The following is a 22,149-nucleotide window of genomic DNA, read 5'->3' as shown; positions in this document are numbered from 1 at the left end:
GTACATTATGAAGCAATGGCATTATGTTAATAGGAAACAATTCTGAAGATTTCATTGTAAATCAGTCAAAATTCTGTTGCTGTTCTTCCATAAACTTCAGGTTATATTATATTTCAAAATTTCCTTTTTGGACCACAGTTGAATCGCTAACAGAAGTGATCCCTAAGAGCCAGAAGTTCCTCCAATCAGACTGGGCTCCAGATGTTAGGAGCCATGAAAAGCTAACTCATGTAATGGGAGTGTGCAGAGGTAATGATATGGGTGCAGGACACCACCATACAGAACTTGTATGGGACTGATATGAAGTTTTCGTACATATCTAGCTTAGATAACTTACGTTTTTTAACAACACGGTTTAGGATGCTCTTCAGTTCAGCTGCCGAGATCTGCATGTCCTGCAGTGAAACAAATACGGACAAAGTGCTTTATTGTAGACGATCCCTGAATGAGCCTTTCTGTCCACTCCAACATCACAGTTTCACATTCATTCATTCTCTCTCTCTCACTCTCTCTCACTCTCTCATTCTCTCACTCTCTCACTCTCTCACTCTCACCTGAGGATGCTGCACCAATATGCCTTCAATCTACCCTTTAGCTGAAGTGCCAGCACCAGACACGGTCCTTCTCTGCATTTAGTATCACTGCACACACCAGTCTGTCAGGGTGCTTCTGGAATCTGTTTATAGCCGTCCTACTTCAGGGATTTCGATCCAGTTAGCCAATCATCATTTGCCTTTAACAAATCCTTGCCATTCAGTGACTTACATTATTCCGAGTGCTAATAATTTTTCTGAATGCCTCCCAGAGCATCGTCAGTGACTGGCCTGGGATTCTGCTCCCCATTTTCAATGGAGGAAGTATCCTTTACACTGCTCTGGCACCATTCACAGATTCAAATTCCATTCAAGAGGATAGCAATACCCAGTAAATGTCTGAAATATTCCAACAAACAATTCAAAGGCAGATATACTTACGTCCCCAGCAATCTGTCTGAAGATACGGCGAAACTGTAGATCCTCCTCAGTCTCCTTGTTGGACGTTACTGGCAAAGGCTGATCATGGACAGAAATGAAACCAAAGGTTATGCAGTTGCTGAGAGTTTCCCTTAATATTTCAGAATGCACTTGGATCAAAACCGGCTCAAGGTAATGTCTGAAAAGTGAAAAGCCTGTGATCAGGCCTCTGGTAGCAGATAGCTTTAACAAGGGGGTGATCCTGTTAACAGGCCTGTGGGGGCCAGCTCTGGTAAATCACAGTGTCTGCCCCCAACACTGAGTCACAGAACACAGTTAGATGTATCGACGAGTTTTATGCAGTTAGAAGCACATTTTGCAATGTAAGGTTGCTTTGGTAACTCCCTTCAATTCTTGACTTGGTTGTTGACAAAACCCAAGACATTTCAGCACATCACCTTCAGGCTGCCAATTATGTTAATGGTTTTTGGCTTTCTCAAAATGAAACCGTACACAATTTTATAAACCCCAACCCCCAATCCCCACTCCCCCTCACCACATGCAAAGTCAGGGTCCACGGTGCAGATTTGTTTCCTACACTGACTGAATGTTCTAGCATTGTAACCCATGTCCACGCCATGGATAGGTCTGAAGGATAAAGGATCAGTCGATTCAAATCTCAGTTGAATAGCCAACTATAATCAGGGCACAGCAAGTAAATAGTCTCTCAGCATCCTGTTACAAATAATCCTTTAACTGAGATTGTACCTCTGAATATCTCACTCTTAAGTTCTAATATGGACATAATTTCAGTAGTTGGATTGAATTGTGAGTCAGTCTTGTTGTTGGTGAGACTGTTTGAAGGTCTGTTTTTGTCACTGAGACTGTCTGGTCTTGTCAGTGAAACTGTCTGGGTGTCTGGTTTTGTTAATGAGACTGGTTGATGATTTGGTTTAGTCGGTAAGACTGTCTGAGAATCTAGTCTTGGTAGTGTCTGGCAGTCTAATATTGTTAGTAAGATTGTCTGGTCACCTGGTATTATCAGTGAGAATATCTGTGGGGGGGAAGGTTTGTTTGGTATTGTCAGTGAGACTTCCTGACGTCTGGTATTATCAGAGAGAGACTGTCTAGCATCTGGTATGATTAGTGAGACTGTCTGATGTCTGGTCTGTCATTGATAGTGTCCGGGTACAGCACTCAGTGAGGTTGGCCAGTCTCCTGAAGTGAAACATGATTCTGTGGCTCAGCTTTATTGGTGAACCTCCCTCTGGAACTTAAATACTGAAGAAAAGACTCTGGGTAGAGATGAGAAATCTCAGTGGCAGACATGTTGGTTGATTGAATTCACCTTCAGCCAGGTTGTGTTGCTGAGCTCAGACGTTGGTCAGGCCGCACTTGGAGTATAGTGATTAGTTTTGGGTCCTTAATCTAAGAAAAGATGTACTGGCATTGGAGAGGGCCAGAGGAGGTTCACTATAATAATTCTGGGAATGAAAGTGTTAACATATAAGGAGCATTTGATGTGTTTGGGCCTGTACTCACTGGAGTTTAAAAGAATGAGCGGGGTTCTCATTGAAATTTATCAAATGTTGAAAGGCCAAGATATAGTGGACACGGAGAGGATGTTTCCAGAGAACACAGCCTCTGAAGAGGGACATCCATTTAGAACAGAGATGAGAAGGAATTTCTTTAGCCATACGGTGGTGAACCTGTGGAATTCATTGTCACGGATGGTTGTGGAGGCCAAGTCTTTGAGTACATTTAAAGCAGAGGTTGATAGGTTCTTGGTTAGTCAGGGAGTCAAAGGTTACAAGGTGAAGGCAGGAGAATGGGTCGAGTGGGATAATAAATCAGCTGCAATGAGAAGCCCCAATAGGCTGAGCAGCCTAATTCTGCTCCCATGTCTTGTGGTCTTATTATCTTTTTCCCTTTCTAATCCCAGTCGGGATCCTAATGCTCTCCCGGTAGTTTATCCCCAGATAAGTCTGGAAAACACCGCACCAAGCTGTGTTTCACGTAATTATCATAAAGCTCCTGAACCCTGTCAAAGCTCTCTTCTGTTCCGATTCTGAAGCATCAGAATTTCCTGTGGCAGTGTCTGACAGGTCTGAGAAAGGGGTATGCAGAGCGTTTCAATAATTTCAGGCAACAGCAAGTCACGCTAGCACACGAAGAAACCTTGATCTTTTTCTTGACTTCCGTTCTTTTCTCCTTTTCTTCCTTCTCCGAGTCTACATTGTCCTGAGCTCTATCAGAAACAAAGATGATTGGCTAGAGGAGAAAGGGAGTGGTTAGAGCAGAGAGTGGTGAATGATGGAGACATGGTGTGTGGGTTTCACAGGTGCCTTGAAGGTACAGTAAGAAACAAGATCCACCCATGAAACGGCCAAGTGAACCCATAGAGTGAGATGGATCAATTCATGTCACTCTGTGCCGGTACCTTGCTACACTGGGGCTGTGCCATGGTTGACCTTGGCATCTCTGGAATAATGTAAGTGAAATCTTCACCATTAGAACTAATTTTGGTGAGGCAGAAGGTGGCATCTGACAGCAGCAGTCCCTGGACTGCAGAAAAGAGAGATTCACAGTGCAGAAAAGTGGCAGAAAGTGAAGTTGAATTAGGGTACATTTCATTCATTTGATGTTCATACCACCACATACTGATTTAGTAATGGTTGCCTTTGGGTGTGGGAAGCTTTTGACAAAGTTGGTACTTTACAGGCTCTTCCCAATATTTTAAAGCACCTCTCCCTCCCAGGGTTCTTGACCCAGAAGAGATCCCCAGCCCACCAAAAGCCAATACGGGAGGAGAAAGCGAAGATGGAAGGGGGTGATTAAGGTAGGGAAAGCCTGCGCAGTGGATAGAGACGCTTCGTCACTTCCTGATATGTACCATCAATTACTCAATTGTAGCAGTGCGGAATTACATCATGGTCCCTTACAATGGCTGCTCCCTCTGCCTGAATTGTCATCTCTTTCCTTGGCCCCCACCTCCTCACTGCTGATTGATCACCCTTTCCAATTTTTGGAAGCCCCGTGTGATGCTGATTCCATTTGTAAGCTAATATTCCCCCTTCATTCAGTCTCATAGCTTGTTGCTCAGTCCTGGAGTTGGCTGCCTGGCCTAACATGTTGTTTGATTAGGTGTCAGTGAAACCTGAGCCCACTGTCTTCCCAGTGCCTACATTAACATAGCTTCAGCTCCTTCAGCCTCAACACATCAGCTCAGTATAAACAGATCTTACTGTCCCAGTGAACTCCAAATGGAACTACAATTTCCTAATTGAATAACACACATCACCATCCAACTCCAGCCCAAGCCCAAGTTGCCCCACACAGCTGCCAAGATATCCACTTCTCTCTACGTCACCATGAAATATCTTTAAAACCACTCTTCATTTCTAGGTGATTCCCCACTTCATGCCGTTTGCCCACCCTACCTCAGTGGGATTGTTAGGGATTATTGAAGAATTATGGGATTAGGGGAATATAGCAGACATCAATTAAAATGAGAACCATTCTTCAATTGTAAATGTAAATTACAAGAAGCAATCAATTGAAGTTAAAAGGACAACTTTGCAAATAAACAGCACTGGCTGCTAAATGATTTGCAAAGTGATGACCATAAGATGTTCTCATATGCATCAGGGAAACAGTAGACAATAGGATCATGTTAATTGGCCTGCATCAAACCAGACAATTATAATTTAAGTTATTGGCACCATTGTAACCAAGTTCAAGGTAGCTTGCAGACCATACTGATATTGTCACAGAGCACATCAAATATGATCACAAACATATGGTCATATCTATCAATAATTGGCTCAAGAATCAGCACTTGCAATATTAATCTTGGGCATCTGGTGTCTCTGTCCTCAGAGGCTTTTAGACCATTTGTATGAATTTGTTTGTCCCAGAAAAGGTGTTTGTTTGAATCTTCAGAGTTGTCTTATCAATTACAATGTGCTTCTACCGTAAATATGTACTACAAAGGAACTATTCATAAAACACAAAATATTGAAGAAACCAATATAATTTGAAATTGTATTGAATCTCCTACTGTTACCCTTGTCCTCAAGAGTATAAAATCTTGATGTACTTTGAGATTGGGAGACTCTACCAAGAGTATATCGGCTTGGAGTGATCAATAAAGACTTCCATATCCACCAGCTTCTCCAGTTTCTCCAGTGACATAGTCACAGTCATAACAGGAATACTTACTTCGACAATAGCTACTTCTTCCTGGCCTGGCAATTCTCTCTATCTCCATCTCTGTCTCCCTCCCAGTCTCTCTATCTCTCTATCTATCTCTCTATCTCTTCCACTTTCCATTCAGTCACCTGGGAACTTCTAAATGGCATCACTCAACTTCACAACCTCCTGCCTATGCTCACTTCAAACAAACCCTCCTTACTAACAGTGCTTTAACTATGCCTCATATATATTTTCTCCACTATCTATTATGCCTTTTCTCTCCTTCAATTATTTTTTAGCCAGGCACTAACTTCATTTTGTCAGTTTTCTATGTATGTGTTCAACCCTTTGATTCCCGAACCAACCTGCACAATGCTAATTATTACCTAGTAACACTATGACCACTTTGCACTACAATGAACCTATTTCTGTTTTAATTGTGTTCTTTCTTTAAAAATGTGTGTGTAATTTATAGTTAATTTATGCTTTTCTTGTGCCTGTGATGCTGCTGCATGCTTTTCATGATGAGGGAACAGGCTGATCCAATGTGGTTTCACAAAGGTATTGAGAAGAAGTTATGAAGAAAGGGATGTATTATGAAGTAACAATCTAACTTGAAATATACAGAATGACAAATTATCCTTCAAGGAAACATCTGTAAAATCCAATATTTGACAAATTTTCAAGACAGAAAAGATATAGTCATATCCTAACAGGTGGTCATCAGCAGTATTAACCAAGTGGAAAGTTAAATAAAGCAGTCTAATTCTGGAACAAAATGTCCAAAGTTGGCACTAAATTTGGCTGCTTCTTTCTGCCATCTCAGCAAGAGGGAAGTGGATTAAAAATTGTCCGATGGCCATTAAAGACCAATAAGATCCCACGTCTGATATCCATCAGGCAAGTGATGTTGGCTACAAATAACCTCAACAGTCCCAACTGACTACTAAATCAGTAAGGATTCCAACCACAGCCTGCATGTGTGAGGACAGGCAGAGGATAGGTTCTCTGTACAGTCAGAGGCATTGTGACGCTTGATAAACCAATCGGTGCTGGAAGGGTCAACCAGCCGTTTTTCATATCCTGACAGTGAAGAATCATTTCCCAAAAGGGCCAGAAGAAAGGGAAAAGTGTACCTGGCAGGTGAAGTATCAATAACTTGCCATTTGGTATCTGGGTTGGAATATGATTCATGAATTGCTATTTGGATAGTTCCTGGAATGGCACTTGAGAAAGGAAGTCTTTGGTTTAGTACTTTGAGAGACTGAGTCGGTACAGAGAGGTGAACTGGGTTTACCCTTGGAGAGATCTGAAGGCAATTCAAGAAGAGGGGTTTCCGGGACTACAGTCATGGAGAATGGATCAGTCAGCTCCAAAGTGCAGACACTGGCCTCTGACAGCTGATGAGGAAATTATTCTGTGTCGCTGCGGGAGGAATAGAGGTCGGGAGATGATTGTAAGCAGGATCTGGTTTCTGGGAAGTAAGAACTTGTAAACAGACAGCTGGAGAAGATGTGGGACGAGAATCAATCCATGACCAAACAGGGTTGGCCTGTAGGCAGCTCAGAAGCTGGAAGATAAGCTATTTAATTCCCTCTACCCGACAAGTTCCAGGATTAGTATATCTCACCACCATGTAGGATAGATGTGATGCACACAAAACTTGCAGGTGGGGCACACAATCCATCCAAGAAGCAGGCAGAAGCCAACAAGCCTGGGTTAGTCTGCTGATTGTACACAGTGAGGGAGATCTCAGCCTTGTGAGTCAGTGCATAATGGATTACAACCCCCCTGGCTTGTATTTCACAACTAAATCACTATCTTGCACTGTTGCACAGTCATGATAAACGCCAAGATGTCAGAAGTATAGCGCAGGCATTTTGCATGCTATCTGCCTGAAAGATAACCCACCCAGAAAGAGTACTAGGAAAGCAGTGCCAGTGTAGTATCTCCTCCCCATTATGCAAGGTGAGCAGTGCATTTTAAATACTGCCTGTTACGTTTCTAGAGAGAGACAGAGGAAACAGACTATTCTTTCTTTGCCACCAGTTTACACTATTCTAATAAATCAATCCTATTTTAATTTCTAGTGTTTAAACATATTTATTGGTTCACCTTTACTTTCAAGTGAGAAGCTAACAGTGACTCAGTTCACAAATAGATGACATGGCAGAGGAATTATACCTATCAGTGTGAGGGAAGCCCCTTGTCTTAGGGTTATTGACAAGCTGATGCACTCTGAGCTTAATCCCAGGCACATTGCTACAATGGAGACATGTTCTTTCCTGCTCCGTCACTACAGAGGAAGACTCCACACCTGAATGTACCCAGAAGGTGGGCAGGAGTTAAAGACATCTTTCCTACTGGATCTTCCATGCCCTTCATTCAGTTATGACAAATTCCCCTGAGTGAACCGGATTTGTCCTAGTGTTTTCAGACCCCATGCACTGCTGAAGAGCAATGAACAGACAACACCAGGGTTCACGTACCTTCAGCTGAGATGGCAGAAGGTGATTAGGCAGAGGGAAAAGAAAAAAATAGTTAGGAAGAACATAAAAAGAAGCAAATGGGGCAGTAAAATAATATTTCACCCATATATTCTGAGTATGTCCTGCATTTTTGGGTTACATGTTGTCTTGGAGGTCTGGACAAGGGAGTGTGAATTAGACATAACATAAGACCAAGTATACTTTAGCTCCTGTTGCCAATTGCCTAGCTGAAACTATATTCCACCTGAATAAAATAATTCCCCTATCTTGGAAAACTTCCATTTCTTCAGCAGGATGCAATAATGATTCTTCGGACATTACAGGTTCCTAATATACGTGGGTACACTAGTCAGTAAAACCAGTGCATTGAATGAGAAGCTAGAGGTGACAGCAGGAAATAGTAGTATTCAAAATAAACCACGCTATTTTCTATATCCTCTGGGTTATGTAAATTATCATTTTATTTCCACACCTACCTACCTGCTACATCAAAGAGATGTTGGTTCTGGGAAGTGAAACCTTTGCTGTTGTGGACAATGAAGGTCAACATCAGGCTCCAAGATCACTAGGAAAGTTCTACTTGAACAATATGACTCAACCCTCCAACCCCAACCCCCCAGTGTATGATCGTGCACTTATAAGATCACAGCAGATGTGCCGTGACTTCAAGTATTGTCCAACTGTGTGTCCATGGGCCAGGGTAGGACTGGTTGCTCAAACAAATGTCATGTTGATTCACACTGCCGGGAGATGTGGACATCACTTTGGGCTCCTGGTCATTGACAGTTTACTTCCCCCTAAACCCTTGGAGCACACAATTAGCATTAAGAGCTCATGGTGGTGGAGCCACTATGGGGAGAACATTTAGCGGTGTGTTGCCTTGGCAAGTAAGCCTTGTAAACCCTCCACCTAGGAACCTCAATTTTCTGCTCATTTGGCTTAACTGTGAATTAGGTCTGATGGCATTTCCACTCAGACAAACAGTAAGCATCAAAGGAGCTTGTGGTTATAACTTCAGAAGTAAAAGTACTTTCCAGAATGCGATATGTTACTGAAACTACCAGGAACAAAGTATGTGCTCTTGGGAACATCCTTACCTCATCAATAATAAAATAAGGTTACTCAAGAATGAAAAGGTGAATAGAAGTAAAAATGGTACAAACCTTAGGATTGTCAGTTTTGATCTGGTTCTCAGTTTCCCTGAAATCAATAAATCAGATATATATTAATTATAGAGAGTTGAACATTTGTTTGAAACTCCTTCACTTTTAAATTGTAGTTCAGTATTTCTGAGACAGGGTTGTACTGCCTCAAGATTTCTCCAGTTTGTAAACACAAGGAAGGTTTAATTGTTTAAACAGGAACATCTACCAACACTCAAAGGACTTGTGTGTGGTAATAACAGTAGATAAGTGTCTTCAATTCAAAACCAGCCATAGGAGTTGGAAAATTAAATTTAATGAATATGGTAATGTGAGAAAAACTTACCAGATGCAGCCAGATTGCATTTGATTGAACAATTGATTCAATAACTTAATTATGAAATATTAAAATGTTAAGGACTGAAAGGCCTAAGAATTAAAAGCAGAAGCAGGCAATTTGCACCCCTTCTCAATGTGCTCTACCCAAACACATTCCACTTTAACAGCCTTGTCTATTTTGTCATCTGATCAAAGATTCAAAGTACATTTATTATTGAAGTATGTATGCAGTATACAACCGTGATATTTGTCTTCCCCACAGACATGAAACAAAGAAAATCATGGAACCTGTTCAAAGAAAAAATATCAAACCTACCCCACCCCCATGTGCAATAAAAACAAATCGCACAAACAGCAACAAAAAAGAGAGAAGTACAGAACATAAAACAGAAAATCAAAAGAGTCCAGGCATATTCTTTGAGTCCCTAGCATCCCCAAAGGCCACTGGTGAAGTAAGATTGAAGGAAGAATCATGGGGTGTGGTAAGTAAATGGATGACACAATCAGCACAAAAAAGTTAAATCAGCAAAGTTAGCAACACAACCATACCAGCAAACATTTATTGTTTCCAACTCTGCATTCTGACCTCAATCTTGAATACATTCAATGACTGAATATCTGCAGCCCTTTAAATTTAGAGAATTCCAAAGGTTTAAAACCTTCTCATTACAGCGATAAATAACTGTTCCTTATTCAAAGTTCACCACCAGTTCTAACTCTCCATCCAAAGGAAACAGTCTCCCTGCCTCAACTGTGCCAACCTTAGTCAGAATCTTGCATCTCAATAAATCATTCCTCCAAACCCCAGACACAAACTCTCTTCAGAATTCAAACCAGTGGTTCCAGAAATCAATCCAATCAATTTACATTGCAAGTACAGAGGCTGACTCTGTGCACAGTGCTCCATATAAGGTTTCAACAGAGTCCTGTACAATCCCATCAGACCTTTTACTTTCGTACATAAACCAAGCTGATGAGAAACTGTGAGAAACTAATCACGACAAAAATCGCAGTCAGTGGACAAGGACAAGAGACTGTCAAACAGTTCAAGTATTTTGGCGCCATCATCAACCGAGAAGATCAAAGCCTGAAGTCCTTGCAAGAAGAGCCCAAACAACATCAACTCTGGCTAAGCTAAAGCCAATCTGGAGAGACAATGACATCCTTCTTGGATCCAAGTTGAAACCGCTGCATGCACTTCTGCTCTCCATCTTCTTGTATGCATGCGAATCATGGACTTTGACAACAGACCTGTAAAAGAAATCCAGCAGTAAAACTGAGATGCTTCAGAAGGCTCCTCAGTTTCTCCTATACCGACCATGTCTCAAATGATGAAGCTTGAAGAACCATCACCCAGCACATGAGACTTTATGAAGATCTACTGTCTACAGTGAAGAAGAGGAAATTGAGATGGTATGGCCACATAACAAGATCAAGTAGACTCTCAAAGATCATTCTTCAGCTTACTCACACACTGGACCCACGGTCTGCATGAAAGCACCCATCACATTCTGAGCTCCCCTCAAAGACCATTTCAAATGAATGGCTCTCTCAGGAGAATTCGCCTTGCTTCCTTGGAGCCATTCATCTGCACAGCACTTCTTGCAACGGGGACTCTCATTCCAATGGCATTCTGCACTATCTTCCCTTCTGTTCCGTTCCACAGCTCCCACCAAAAAGACCCCAAACCAGTCTACTGTCCATCACAAATCACTCTCTGCCCTGCTTTCTCTAGAACCTTCTCCTGATCGCACCATTCTGATTGGCTGGCACAATATTCATAAGTTGAATAATGTGGCTTTCTATCTTTTGCTGAAACCAAAACGTTCTACCAGCAGGACACACTGCTTTAGCAGACAACTACTAAAATGAAATACCTACAACGTAGCAATAGAAATCTTAACCAAGGCATTACAATGTATTTTGAAAATTTAAACAACAATGTAAGCAGAACACAAGGAGGAACAGTCCAACTGGCCCCTCATATCTTCCTCACGATAGGAAGGATGTGACTACACTGGACAGAGGGTGCAGAGGAAATTTACCAGGACATTACCGGGATGGAGCTTTTCAATTATAGTACTAAAGTACATTTATTATCAAACTAGGTATACTATGTATAACCTTACAGGCAGCCAGAAAACAAAGAAACCCAACAGAACCCATTAAAAAAGAACACCATCAAACATCCAATGTGTAGAAAAAAAACAAATCGTGCAAACAATAAGGGTAAGCAAGTTGACATTCAGAGCTGAAGTTCACAATAGTGAATCCACATCCCCTTAGCTGCTCTGTACAACACTGTGATTCTGTAACTGTGCTCTTCCATTCAATAAAAATTACGGTTAATCTCTTTACCTCAACACAGCCTTCCAGTGTTAATCCCAAATCCCTTCATATTCAGTCTATTTCATGTTCAAAAGTCTCTGTCTCTAATTGGAATATGTTATGCCTCCACAGCCATAATAGAGCATAGAACAGTACAGTCTGGGAACAGGTTCTTCAGCCTGTCATGTTGTGCCAAAGTCATTCAGTTAACGACACCTCATTCCTTTTGCCTGCTCATTCTCTACATATTCATGTGCCAAGGAGACGCTAAAATGCCTCTATTGTACCTGCTCTGCTACCACCCTGAGCAGCATATTCCAGGCCCAACCACTCTGTACGAAAAAATTACCCTTTGAACTTTCACCTTTACACTTTAAAGCATGCCTTCCAGAATTGGACATTTCAACTCTGGAAAAAAAAATGGCTATCTATTCTATCTTATAAACTTCTATTAGGTCTTCCCTCTGCCTCAACTATTCCAGAGAAAACATCCCCAGTGGGTTTACAACCCCTTGAGTAGAGTATTTCAAGATTCACCATCTTCTGGGTAAAGAAATTTCTTATATCCTATTCCTGAATGGCCATTGTTTTATTTGAGATATTGCTCCCTGACAGAGACATCTATTGATTATGCACTAGCACTGCCAAACCTGTAAGAATGTAGTACAAGCAACACACATAAAAGTTGCTGGTGAATGCAGCAGGCCAGGCAGCACCTCTAGGAAGAGGTGCAGTCAACGTTTCAGGCTGAGACCCTTCGTCAGGACTAACTGAAAGAAGAGATAGTAAGAGATTTGAAAGAGGGAGGGGGAGGGGGAGATCCAAAATGATAGGAGAAGACAGGAGGGGGAGGGATGGAGCCAAGAGCTGGATGGGTGATTGGCAAAAGGAGATATGAGAGGATCATGGGACAGGAGGCCAAGAGAGAAAGAAAGGGGGGGGACCCAGAGGATGGGCAAGGGGAATAGTGAGAGGGACAGAGGGAGAAAAAGGAGAGAGAGAAAAAGAATGTGTGTATATAAATAAATAACGAATGGGGTACGAGGGGGAGGTGGGGCATTAGCGGAAGTTAGAGAAGTCAATGTTCATGCCATCAGGTTGGAGGCTACCTAGATGGAATATAAGTTGTTGTTCCTCCAACCTGAGTGTGGCTTCATCTTTACATTAGAGGAGGCCGTGGATAGACATATCAGAATGGGAATGGGATGTGGAATTAAAATGCGTGGCCACTGGGAGATCCTGCTTTCTCTGGCAGACAGAGCGTAGGTGTTCAGTGAAACCCGACGCAGGCTGGGAGACCGTTACTATCTCTTACTATCTCTTCTTTCAGTTCATCCTGACGAAGGGTCTCGGCCCGAAACATCAACTGTACCTCTTCCTATAGATGCTGCCTGGCCTGCTGCGTTCACCAGCAATTTTTATGTGTGTTGCTTGAAATTCCAGCATCTGCAGATTTCCTCGTGTTTGAGAATGTAGTGCACATCTGTAAGATCGTATTCCCTTTGAGCTACAATGTTACTTACACTGTCAATAAAATAATGGTAGATTTTTCAAAGAGAATTTCCCTTTCATAAGACTCTTGTAATGCTACTGTGTGCTTTTTAAAACATTTTGCCATCAATATACTTTGGGCTAATATTTCTTTCCCTTTTCTTAAGGATCAGTGTTGACTTTAAGAATATGACTTACAAGCAGGAACAGGCCAATCATACCCTCAAGCTCCTTCCTCCAGAACACACTTGATTAGATTGTAACCTCAATTCTGCATTCTGCATTTCATTTCCATGCTTTATACTGCATCTCACACAACATGCAACGTCAAGATGCCGCTAAACGGCAACTCCTTTGCTTGCATCTTCGGAAACAGCTTTATTCCTATCTTTGTTATCTCTTTTTTCCTTTTCAAGGTCTTTTTGCAGACCCTGACCTGGAGTTACACTCTGACTTTGGTTCTTTGTGAGAATGGGACCCTCTCTCAGGGCCTCATGACTGGCTGCTTTTTAATATCCCAAAGATGTGGCCTAGAAAGTGAGTACGCTTTCAGAGTTCCAGATTTTTTTGTCTCTGGAGACATGCTGATTCTAGGCCGGACTAAAACGTCGAAGGAGAACACGGAACATCGGGAGCAGCGGGTTAGCTGCTGGGGTTGTGTGTCCAGAGAGCTGCGCCTTTTTGGTGCCGATTCTCTGGGTGCAGAGCTCGGAAAAAGCAAAACAACAGACTTTTAGCATCATAAATCAGCGAGTTGCTTGTTACGTCTCCTCTCTCACTGTGAAACAGGGATGCCTCTTTTTCCCTTATTAGGGAGAGAGAGAGAGAGCCTGTGATATGTCAAATTACCAGATGAATGAGTAGTCTTTGGGGTACTGCAAGTCTGTGTCTTTATTGATGCTTTGCTGCACACTTGAGTGCTCGGTGGGGGGTAATGCTTTTTTGCTGGTGGGGGTGGGGGAAGGGTTTGTTGCCTTGCTGCTGCTTGTGCATGGGAGGGGGAATGGGGGGGCTTTGGGGTTCTAATGTTTTAACTGTCATTCATTCTTTGGGGGCACTCCTCTATTTTTGTGGATGCTTACGAAGAAAAAGAATTTCAGGATGTGTATTGTATACCTTTCTTTGACAGTAAGTGTACCTATTGAACATACAATTAGCGGTCACTTTAATAGGAACCTCCTGTACCTAATGAAATAGCTACTGAGTGTATATTTGTGGTCTTCTGTTGCTGTAGCCCATCCAACAAGATTCAACGTGTTGTGCTTTCAGAGATGCTGGGCTCCACACCACTGTTGTTACTGATGATTATTTGAATTACTTTCACCTTCTTTAAATGCCGTCTATCTGTGTGGATACATCAGAACTTGGTCTCACTAAACCTCCGGGAATAGTGTTTTGCACTTTAGTATTTCCCTTGATACTCTGATTGAAACATATCCTCTCCAGGACACCAGCCCATCCCTTCACTGGCTCCCTCCTTAGCTTCGCTTCTTTTCTCTTCTCTGTCTAATTAACTGCTAACTTACTTTTCAAAGATTTTCTTGTCCCTTACAGTCTCACTTGAAATGTTCGCCTTCATAGTTGTAACAGAAAATACTATTGCCTCTGTCGTCAAAAGACCCTTTTCAGCAGTACTCCTCTGCATAGTGAGTCCTACAGGTGGGTCGGGTTTCTCACCAGTCATGTCACATTGAGCTGAAGCATTAGCAGACATCCATCGAGTCAGCTCAGTTCAAAGGTTTTTCACCTCATTCTTCAAAAGCTCTCTCTGTGGCATCAGGGGTCACTTTAGCAACAGAGGCTACCACTGAAGAAGCTACTTGGCTTTTGGAAACATTCCGCTCCTCAATCATGTTTTCCTTCTCTCTCACTTCTCTGAGTAACTCAGTAAAAGGTAGAGGAGGGTACATCTTGTGAGTCATACGAATACGGAGAGCAAACACATCATGTGACAGTGCGCCCTTCACAACTTGGTCCACCCTCAAACAATTTCTCTCAGACAGTTGAATGCCCCTTTGGTCACACAAACAATGCAGCAATTTCTCCAGTCTGAAAAAATAGGTAGACAGTTTCTCTCCTTCCTCCTGGAATGTGTGCCTAATCTTCATCATAAGATTGGCTGTACTTTTAGAAGTGCCAAAAGTATCTTCTAGAGCTTGCATATTATAGTTAGCTGACGTGGCTAACGGGCTTTCTGCCTTTAGGTACGTCGTTATACCAGTGGCCGGACCCTTTAAACTCTCTACCGGTCTCTGTTAAGTCATATTATCTGAGCACTGCCATTCATCCAGTGACTGAGATGCCTGCTCAGCCAAGCCTCGTATTCTTCTTCCCCAGAGCACATTCTCAGTCTACGATTACTTTTCCTCTCCCCAGGCAGACTTTGGCATTTATCAGCCAGTGATGTAATTGCCGAAACCAGCTCAGAACTTAAATCAACAGCTGAAGGGCTTATTAGAACTCTCACATCAGACGGAGCCTTCACCTCATTCCACAGAAAAGAGAATAACTTGCCTTTAAAATCTTCACTCTCAGCTACATTCTCACCAACTCTAGAGATATAAACTGGCCACGGATCCGCCTTACCGGGGTAGTATATATAAGTATTTGAATGGGCAAGGCCTGATTAGGGATAGTCAACATGGCTTTGTGCATGTTAGGTCATGTCCAAGCAATCTTAATAAAGATTTTGATGAAGTTATCAGGAAAGATGATGAAGGAAAGGCAGTAGGCATTGTCTACATGGACATTAGCAAGGCCTTTGACAAAGATGCACTTGGGAGGTTGGTTCAGAAGGTTCAGTCACTTAACATTCAGGAAGAAGAGTAAACGGGTTTTAACATTGGTTAAGTAGGAGAAACCAGAGAATGGTAGCTATTACTCCATGACTACTACAGAATTGGCTTCAATTAAGTTCAGTAATCTGATTTCCAAGAGAATTGTGCCTCTCTTGGACAGCTGTTGAGAAGTTTGCTCACAGCTGGAGGCAGATAATGAAACTGGCTTTGCCAATATCACCCACATCCATTCACTCACTCTACCACTGATGCACAGGAGCAGCAACTGTACCATCTATACTGCAGCAACCCTCCAAGGGTCCTTAGGAAGCACTTTCCAAACCTTTGATCTTCTAAGAGAAGCAACAAAAGCATGGAAACACCACCACCTGAAAATTGCTCTCTCTAAGCCACCCACCATGCTTTATATAAACAGCTGTAGATGAGTGTGTCCCCACAAAATCATGGAGAGTCCTCCCCAACCAGAAGCCCTGAGATTCACAATCTGTGGAGGGTCTGATTGGTGTCAATCAGGTCTGGCAAACAAGTTAAACACAAGAGGTCCAGGTGCAATCTCCAGAAAGCCATCTGATATGCCAAGTGGCTTGAATCACTGAAGTATGCACAACAGCTGTGGCAGGGTTTAAATGCCATCACCTCCTACAAAGTAAAACCAAGTGACATAGGTGACAACAAAGCTTCACTCCCAGGTGGGCACAATGCCTCCTATGCTCACTTTGACCATCAAAACATGGAGGCATCTTCACAAGCTCCCATTGCCCCCAGTGACCCTGTGATTTCAGGCTCAGAGGCTGACATGAAAGCATCCTTCAGGAGGGTGAACCCACAGAAAACATCCGGCCCAGATGGGGTACCTGGCCAAATACTAAAGGCCTGTGATAATCAACTGGCCGGAGTGTTCACCAATATCTTTAACCTCTCGCTTCAGCTGTCTGAGGTACCCACCTGCTTCAAGCAGGCTTCAATTATACCGGAGCCTGAGAATAATGTAGTAACCTGCCTCAGTGACTGTTGTTTAGCAAAATCTAAAACTAAAGTGATGAAGTGCTTTGAGAGGTTGGTGATGAAACATATCAACTCCTGCCTGAGAAGTGACCTAGATCCACTCCAATTTGTCTACTGTCACAACAGGTCAACAGCAGATGCCATCTCATTGGCTCTTTACTCAACCCTGGAATATCTGGGCACTGAAGATCCATATATCAGGATGCCCTTCATCGACTACAGCTCGGCGTTCCATACTATCACCCCCTCAAACCCAATCAATAAGCTTCGGGACCTTGGCCTCAATACCTTCTTGTGCAACTGAATCCTGGAATTCCTCACCTGCAGACCCCAGTCAGTTTGCATTGGCAACAACTCCACAATCTCTCATCAGCACAAGTGCAGCACAAAGCTGTGTGCTTAGCACCCTGCTCTATTCACTTTATACTTATGACCATGAGACTAATAGAGATCCATTGCCATATCTAACTTTGCTAATGGCACCACTGCCATTGGTCGAATCAAAGGTGGTGTTGAATCAACATACAGGAGGAAGATTGAAAATCTGGCTGAGTGGTGCCACAGCAACAACCTCTCACTCAATGTCCGCAAGACCAAGGAGCTGATTATTGACTTCAGGAGGAGGAAATGAAAGGTCCAGGAACTAGTCCACATCGGGGAAATCAGAGGTGAAAAGGGTCAGCAACTTTAAATTCCTCTGTGTTATCATTTCGGAGTATATTAACTGGTTGCATCACAGCCTGGTGTGGAAACACCAATGCCCTTGAATTGAAAAGCCTACCAAAAATAGTGGATATGGTTCAGTCCATCACAGGTAAAGCCCTCTCCTCATTGAGCGCATCGACATGGAGTGATGTCACAGGTCAGCAGGATCCATTATCAGGGACCTCCACCAAGGCACAGGAGCTTCAGGACTCACACCACCAGGCTCAGGAACGACTATCCACCTCTTGAATCAGAGTTGATAATTTCACTCATCTTCACTTGCCCTATTACTGAACTATTCCCACAACCTATGGATTCACTTTAGAGGACCCTTCATCTCATGTTTCCAATATTTATTATTTTTTCCTTTTTATATTTACACAATTTGTCATCTTTTGCACATTGGTTGTTTGTCCTTTCTGTTGGGTACGGTCTTTCATGGATTCTATTGTGTTTCCTGTGTTTACAGTGAATGTCAGCAAGCAAATGAATCTCAGGGTTCTATATGGCAACATATAAGTACCGTGATAATAAAGTTACTTTGAACTTTGAACCCTGACTTAAGCATCACTAACAACAGTGCATCCCTTCCAAATGAGTTAAAGACCATAAAACCGTATGATATAGAAGCCATTTGGCCCATCGAGTCTGCTCCACCATTTCATCATGGCTGATCCATTTTTCCTCTCAGCCCCAATCCCCTGCCTTCCCCCCATATCCCTTCATGCCCTGACCAATCAAGAATATATCAACCTCGGCCTTAATTATATATACAGACTTGGCTTCGACAACTGCCCGTGGCAAAGAATTCCAGAGAATCACCAGTCTCTGACTCACAAAATTTCTCCTCATCTCTGTTCTAAAAGGAGATTTAAAGGCTTTTAAAGATATTTTAAGGCTGTGTCTTCTGGTCTTAGACACTCCCACCACAGGAAACATCCTCTCCACCTCCACTCTATCAAGGCCTTTCACCATTCAATATGTTTCAATTAGGTCACCCCTCATTCTTCCAAATTCCAACAAATACACCCCGGAGCCATTAAATGCCCTTCAGCTGACAAGCTGTTTCACCTTGGAGTCATTTTTGTGAACCTCCTTTGAATCCTCTCCAGTTTTAGCACATCCTTACCAAGATTAGGGGCCTAAAACTGCTCACAATACTTCAAGTGAGGCGTCACCAGTGCTTTATAAAGTCTCAACATTACATACTTACTTTTATATTCTAGTCCTCTTGAAATAAATGCTAACATCACATTTGCCTTCCTTACCACAGACTCAACCTGCAAATTAACCCTTAGGGAATCCTACACAAGGATTCCCAAATCCTGTTGCAGCTCATATTTTTGTATTTTCTCTCCATTTGGAAAAGAGTCAACACTTTCATTTCTTCTATCAAAGTGTATGATCATACAATTCCAGACACTGTACTCTATTTGCCATTTCTTTGCCCATTCTTCTTATCTGTCTAAGCCCTTCTGTAGCCTTCTTATTTCCTCAAAGCTACCTGCTCCTCCACATCTCTTCGTATCATCTGTAAACATTGCAACAAAGCCATCAATTCCATCATCAAAATCATTGACATATAATATAAAAAGAATCAGTCCCTACACAGACCCCTGTGGAGCACCACTGCTCACCAGCAGCCAACCAGAAAAGACTTCCTTTATTCTCACTCTTTTCCTCCTGTCAATAAGCCACTGCTTTATCCATGCTAGAATCTTTCCTGTAATACCATGGGCTCGTAGCTTGTAAAGCAGCCTCATATGTGGCACCTTGTCAAAGGTCTTCCGAAAATGCAAGTACACAACATCAACTGATTCTCCTTTGTCTATCCTGCTTATTATTTTTTCAAAGAATTCCAACAGATTTGTCAGGCAAGATTTTTCCCTTGAGGAATCCATGCTGACTCCAACATTTTCCCAACCACTGAGGTCAGATTCACTTTCTTCTGCCTCTCTCTCCCTTCTGAAAAAACTTTTGGTATCCTCTGTAATATTATTGGCCCGTTTACTTTCATGTTCCATCTTTACCTTCTTAATGACTTTTTTAGTTGCTCTCTGTTAGTATCTAAAAACTTCCCAATCCCTTAGCATCCCACTAACTTTTGCTGGATGATATGTCCCCTCTTTGGCTTTTATCTTGGCTTTGACTTGCCTTATTGGGCATGGTTTTATCATCTTGCCTTTAAAATACTTCTTCCTCTTTTGGGATGTGCCTTCTGAATTGATTTCAGAAACGTCAGCCATTGCTGCTCTGCCATCATCTCCATCAGTGTTGTTTTCCATTCAGTTCTGGCCAGCTCCTCTCTCATGCCTCTGTAATTCCCTTTACTCCACTGTAATACTGATACATCTGACTTCAGGGTGAATCCAATCATATTATGATCACTAAGGATTCTTTTACCTTAAGCTCTCTAATCAATTCTGGTTCATTGCACAACACCCAATCCAGAATATCTGATTCCCTAGTGGGCTCAACCACAAGCTGCTCTAAAAAACCATCTCATAGGCATTCTAGAAATTCCCTTTCTTGGAATCTCACACCAACCTGATTTTCCCAATCTACCTGCATATTGAAATCCCCCATGACTATTGTAACATTGACTTTTTTGCATGCATTTTCTATCTCCTGCTGTAACTTGTAGATCACATCCTTACTACTGTTTGGGGGTGTATATATAATTTCCATCAGGGCCTTTTTATCCTTGCAGTTCCTTAGCTCTTTCCACAATGATTCAACACTTTCCCACCCTATGTCACCTCTTTCTACTGATTTAATTTCATTTTTTACCAACAGAGCCACCCCATCCACTCTGTCTTCCTGCTTGTCCTTTTGATACAATGTGTATCCTTGAACATTACGCTCCCAGCTATAATCTTCCTTCAACCATGATTCAGTGATGCCTACAACATCATATGTACCAATCTGTAACTGTACTACAAGTTCATCGACCTATTCCGTACACCATACACATTCAGATATAACACTTTCAGTCCTGCATTCACCTTTTTCAGTCTTGTCCACCTTTTACATTGCAACTCATCTTGTTAGAAATATAGAAGCATAGAAAACCTACAGCACAATACACCCCTTTGGCCCACAAAGCTGTGCCGACATTTCCTTACCTTAGAACTACCTAGGCTTACCCATAGTCCTCTATTTTTCTAACCTCCATGTACCTATTCAAGAGTCTCTTAAAAGATTAAAAAACAAAAAATTTAAAAATCGTAAAAAAATTACCCCTGACGTCTCCTCTGTATCTACTTCCAAGCACCTTAAAACTGTGCCTTCTCATATTGGCCATTTCAGCCCTGGGAAAAGGCCTCTGACTATCCACACGATCAATACCTTTCATTATCTTGTACACCTCCATCAAGTCACCTCTCATCCTTTGTTGCTCCAAGGAGAAAAGGCAAAGTTCACTCAGCCTATTCTCATAAGGCATGCTCCCCAATCCAGGCAACATCCTTGTAAATCTCCTCTGCACCCTTTCTATGGTTTCCACATCCTTCCTGTAGTGAGGCAACCAGAAATGAGCAAAATATTCCAAGTGGGGCCTGACCAGGGTCCTATATAACTGCAACATTACCTCTTGGCTCTTAAACTCAATCCCACAGTTGATGAAGGCCAATGCACCGTATGCCTTCTTGACCATATAGTCAACCTGCGTAGCAGCTTTGAGTGTCCTATGGACTCAGACCCCAAGATCCCTTTGATCCTCCACATTGCCAAGAGTGCAATTTTGCCTTATCATCAACCTCTCCTTACTAGGAGTCGCACTACACATTGCCTTTGTTTGTAAACCAACTACCTCATCTTTATCACTGTCACTCCGGTTCCCATCTTCCTGCCAAATTAGTTTAAACAGGTCTGAACAACTCTTGCCAACCTGCCCATAAGGATATTGGAGTCCTTGGGATCAGGTGTGACCTGTCCCTTTTGTACAGGTCATATATTTCCCAGAAGAGATCCCAATGACCCATAATGCATATAACACATTCTATGCATGTTTGGACCATAAGAGGATTGGGATGTCATCATCTGCCACGATAGCCACCATTGTACTTGACCCCATAGTAACAGTTGAAGATACAAGATCAGTCTTCCAGAGAGTGAACCATTGGAAAGCATCTTGGCCAGATTGTGTCCCTGGCCATGTCCTTAGATCCTGTTCGGATCAACTGGTGGGTATTTGCAGATATTTTCAATGTAAACAATCTCTCCATGACTTCCTCCTTTTCTGCAGCTGTGATACTATCTCTGATTAACAATGGCATGCCCCTCACCTCTGTTGCCCCCCTCCCTGTCCTTTTTGAAACACCTAAAGCCCAATGAACTCAGCAGCCATTCCTGCCCTGAGGCATCCAAGTCTCTGTAATGGCCACAACGTCATAGTTCCACGTATTGATCCACGCTCTAAGTTCATCCGCAAATCTAGTTTAAACCCTCCCCAATAGCATGAGCAAACCTCCCTCCCAGGATATTGGTTCCTCTCTAGTTCAGGTGCAACCCGTCCCACTTGTACAGGTCACCCCTTCCCCAGAAAAGGTTCCAATGATCCAGGAGCTTGAAACCCTGCCCCCTGCACCATCTCCTCAGCCGCTCATTCGTCTGTGCTATTTTTGCACCAGGAGTAATCCAGAGATTACCACCTTGGAGGTCCTGCTCTTCAGCCTCCTTCCTAACTCCCTAACTACAGTACGTG

The 22,149-nt window shown here is 42.5% G+C and overlaps 1 protein-coding gene across 2 annotated transcripts in view; it reads right to left on the bottom strand.

The window, feature by feature from the left end:
* LOC140201052 (calpain-3-like) overlaps nucleotides 1–22,149 on the bottom strand; it is a 163,222-nt gene that overhangs the window by 13,330 nt on the left and 127,743 nt on the right. The window contains exons 13-16 of one of the 2 annotated variants that reach the window (XM_072264667.1): nucleotides 8,800–8,836; nucleotides 3,132–3,224; nucleotides 975–1,052; nucleotides 338–395 (exon numbers count right to left, since the gene is read on the bottom strand). In XM_072264667.1, coding sequence (XP_072120768.1) covers nucleotides 338–395; nucleotides 975–1,052; nucleotides 3,132–3,224; nucleotides 8,800–8,836 — 266 coding nt within the window. The remainder of the gene's footprint in view (nucleotides 1–337; nucleotides 396–974; nucleotides 1,053–3,131; nucleotides 3,225–8,799; nucleotides 8,837–22,149) is intronic. The other variant, XM_072264666.1, reaches the window with a different exon arrangement.

This window comes from Mobula birostris, chromosome 1, assembly GCF_030028105.1.
Source record: "Mobula birostris isolate sMobBir1 chromosome 1, sMobBir1.hap1, whole genome shotgun sequence".
NCBI classification, from domain to species: Eukaryota; Metazoa; Chordata; class Chondrichthyes; order Myliobatiformes; family Myliobatidae; genus Mobula; species Mobula birostris.
This window is presented reverse-complemented; position numbering and strand designations above follow the sequence as displayed.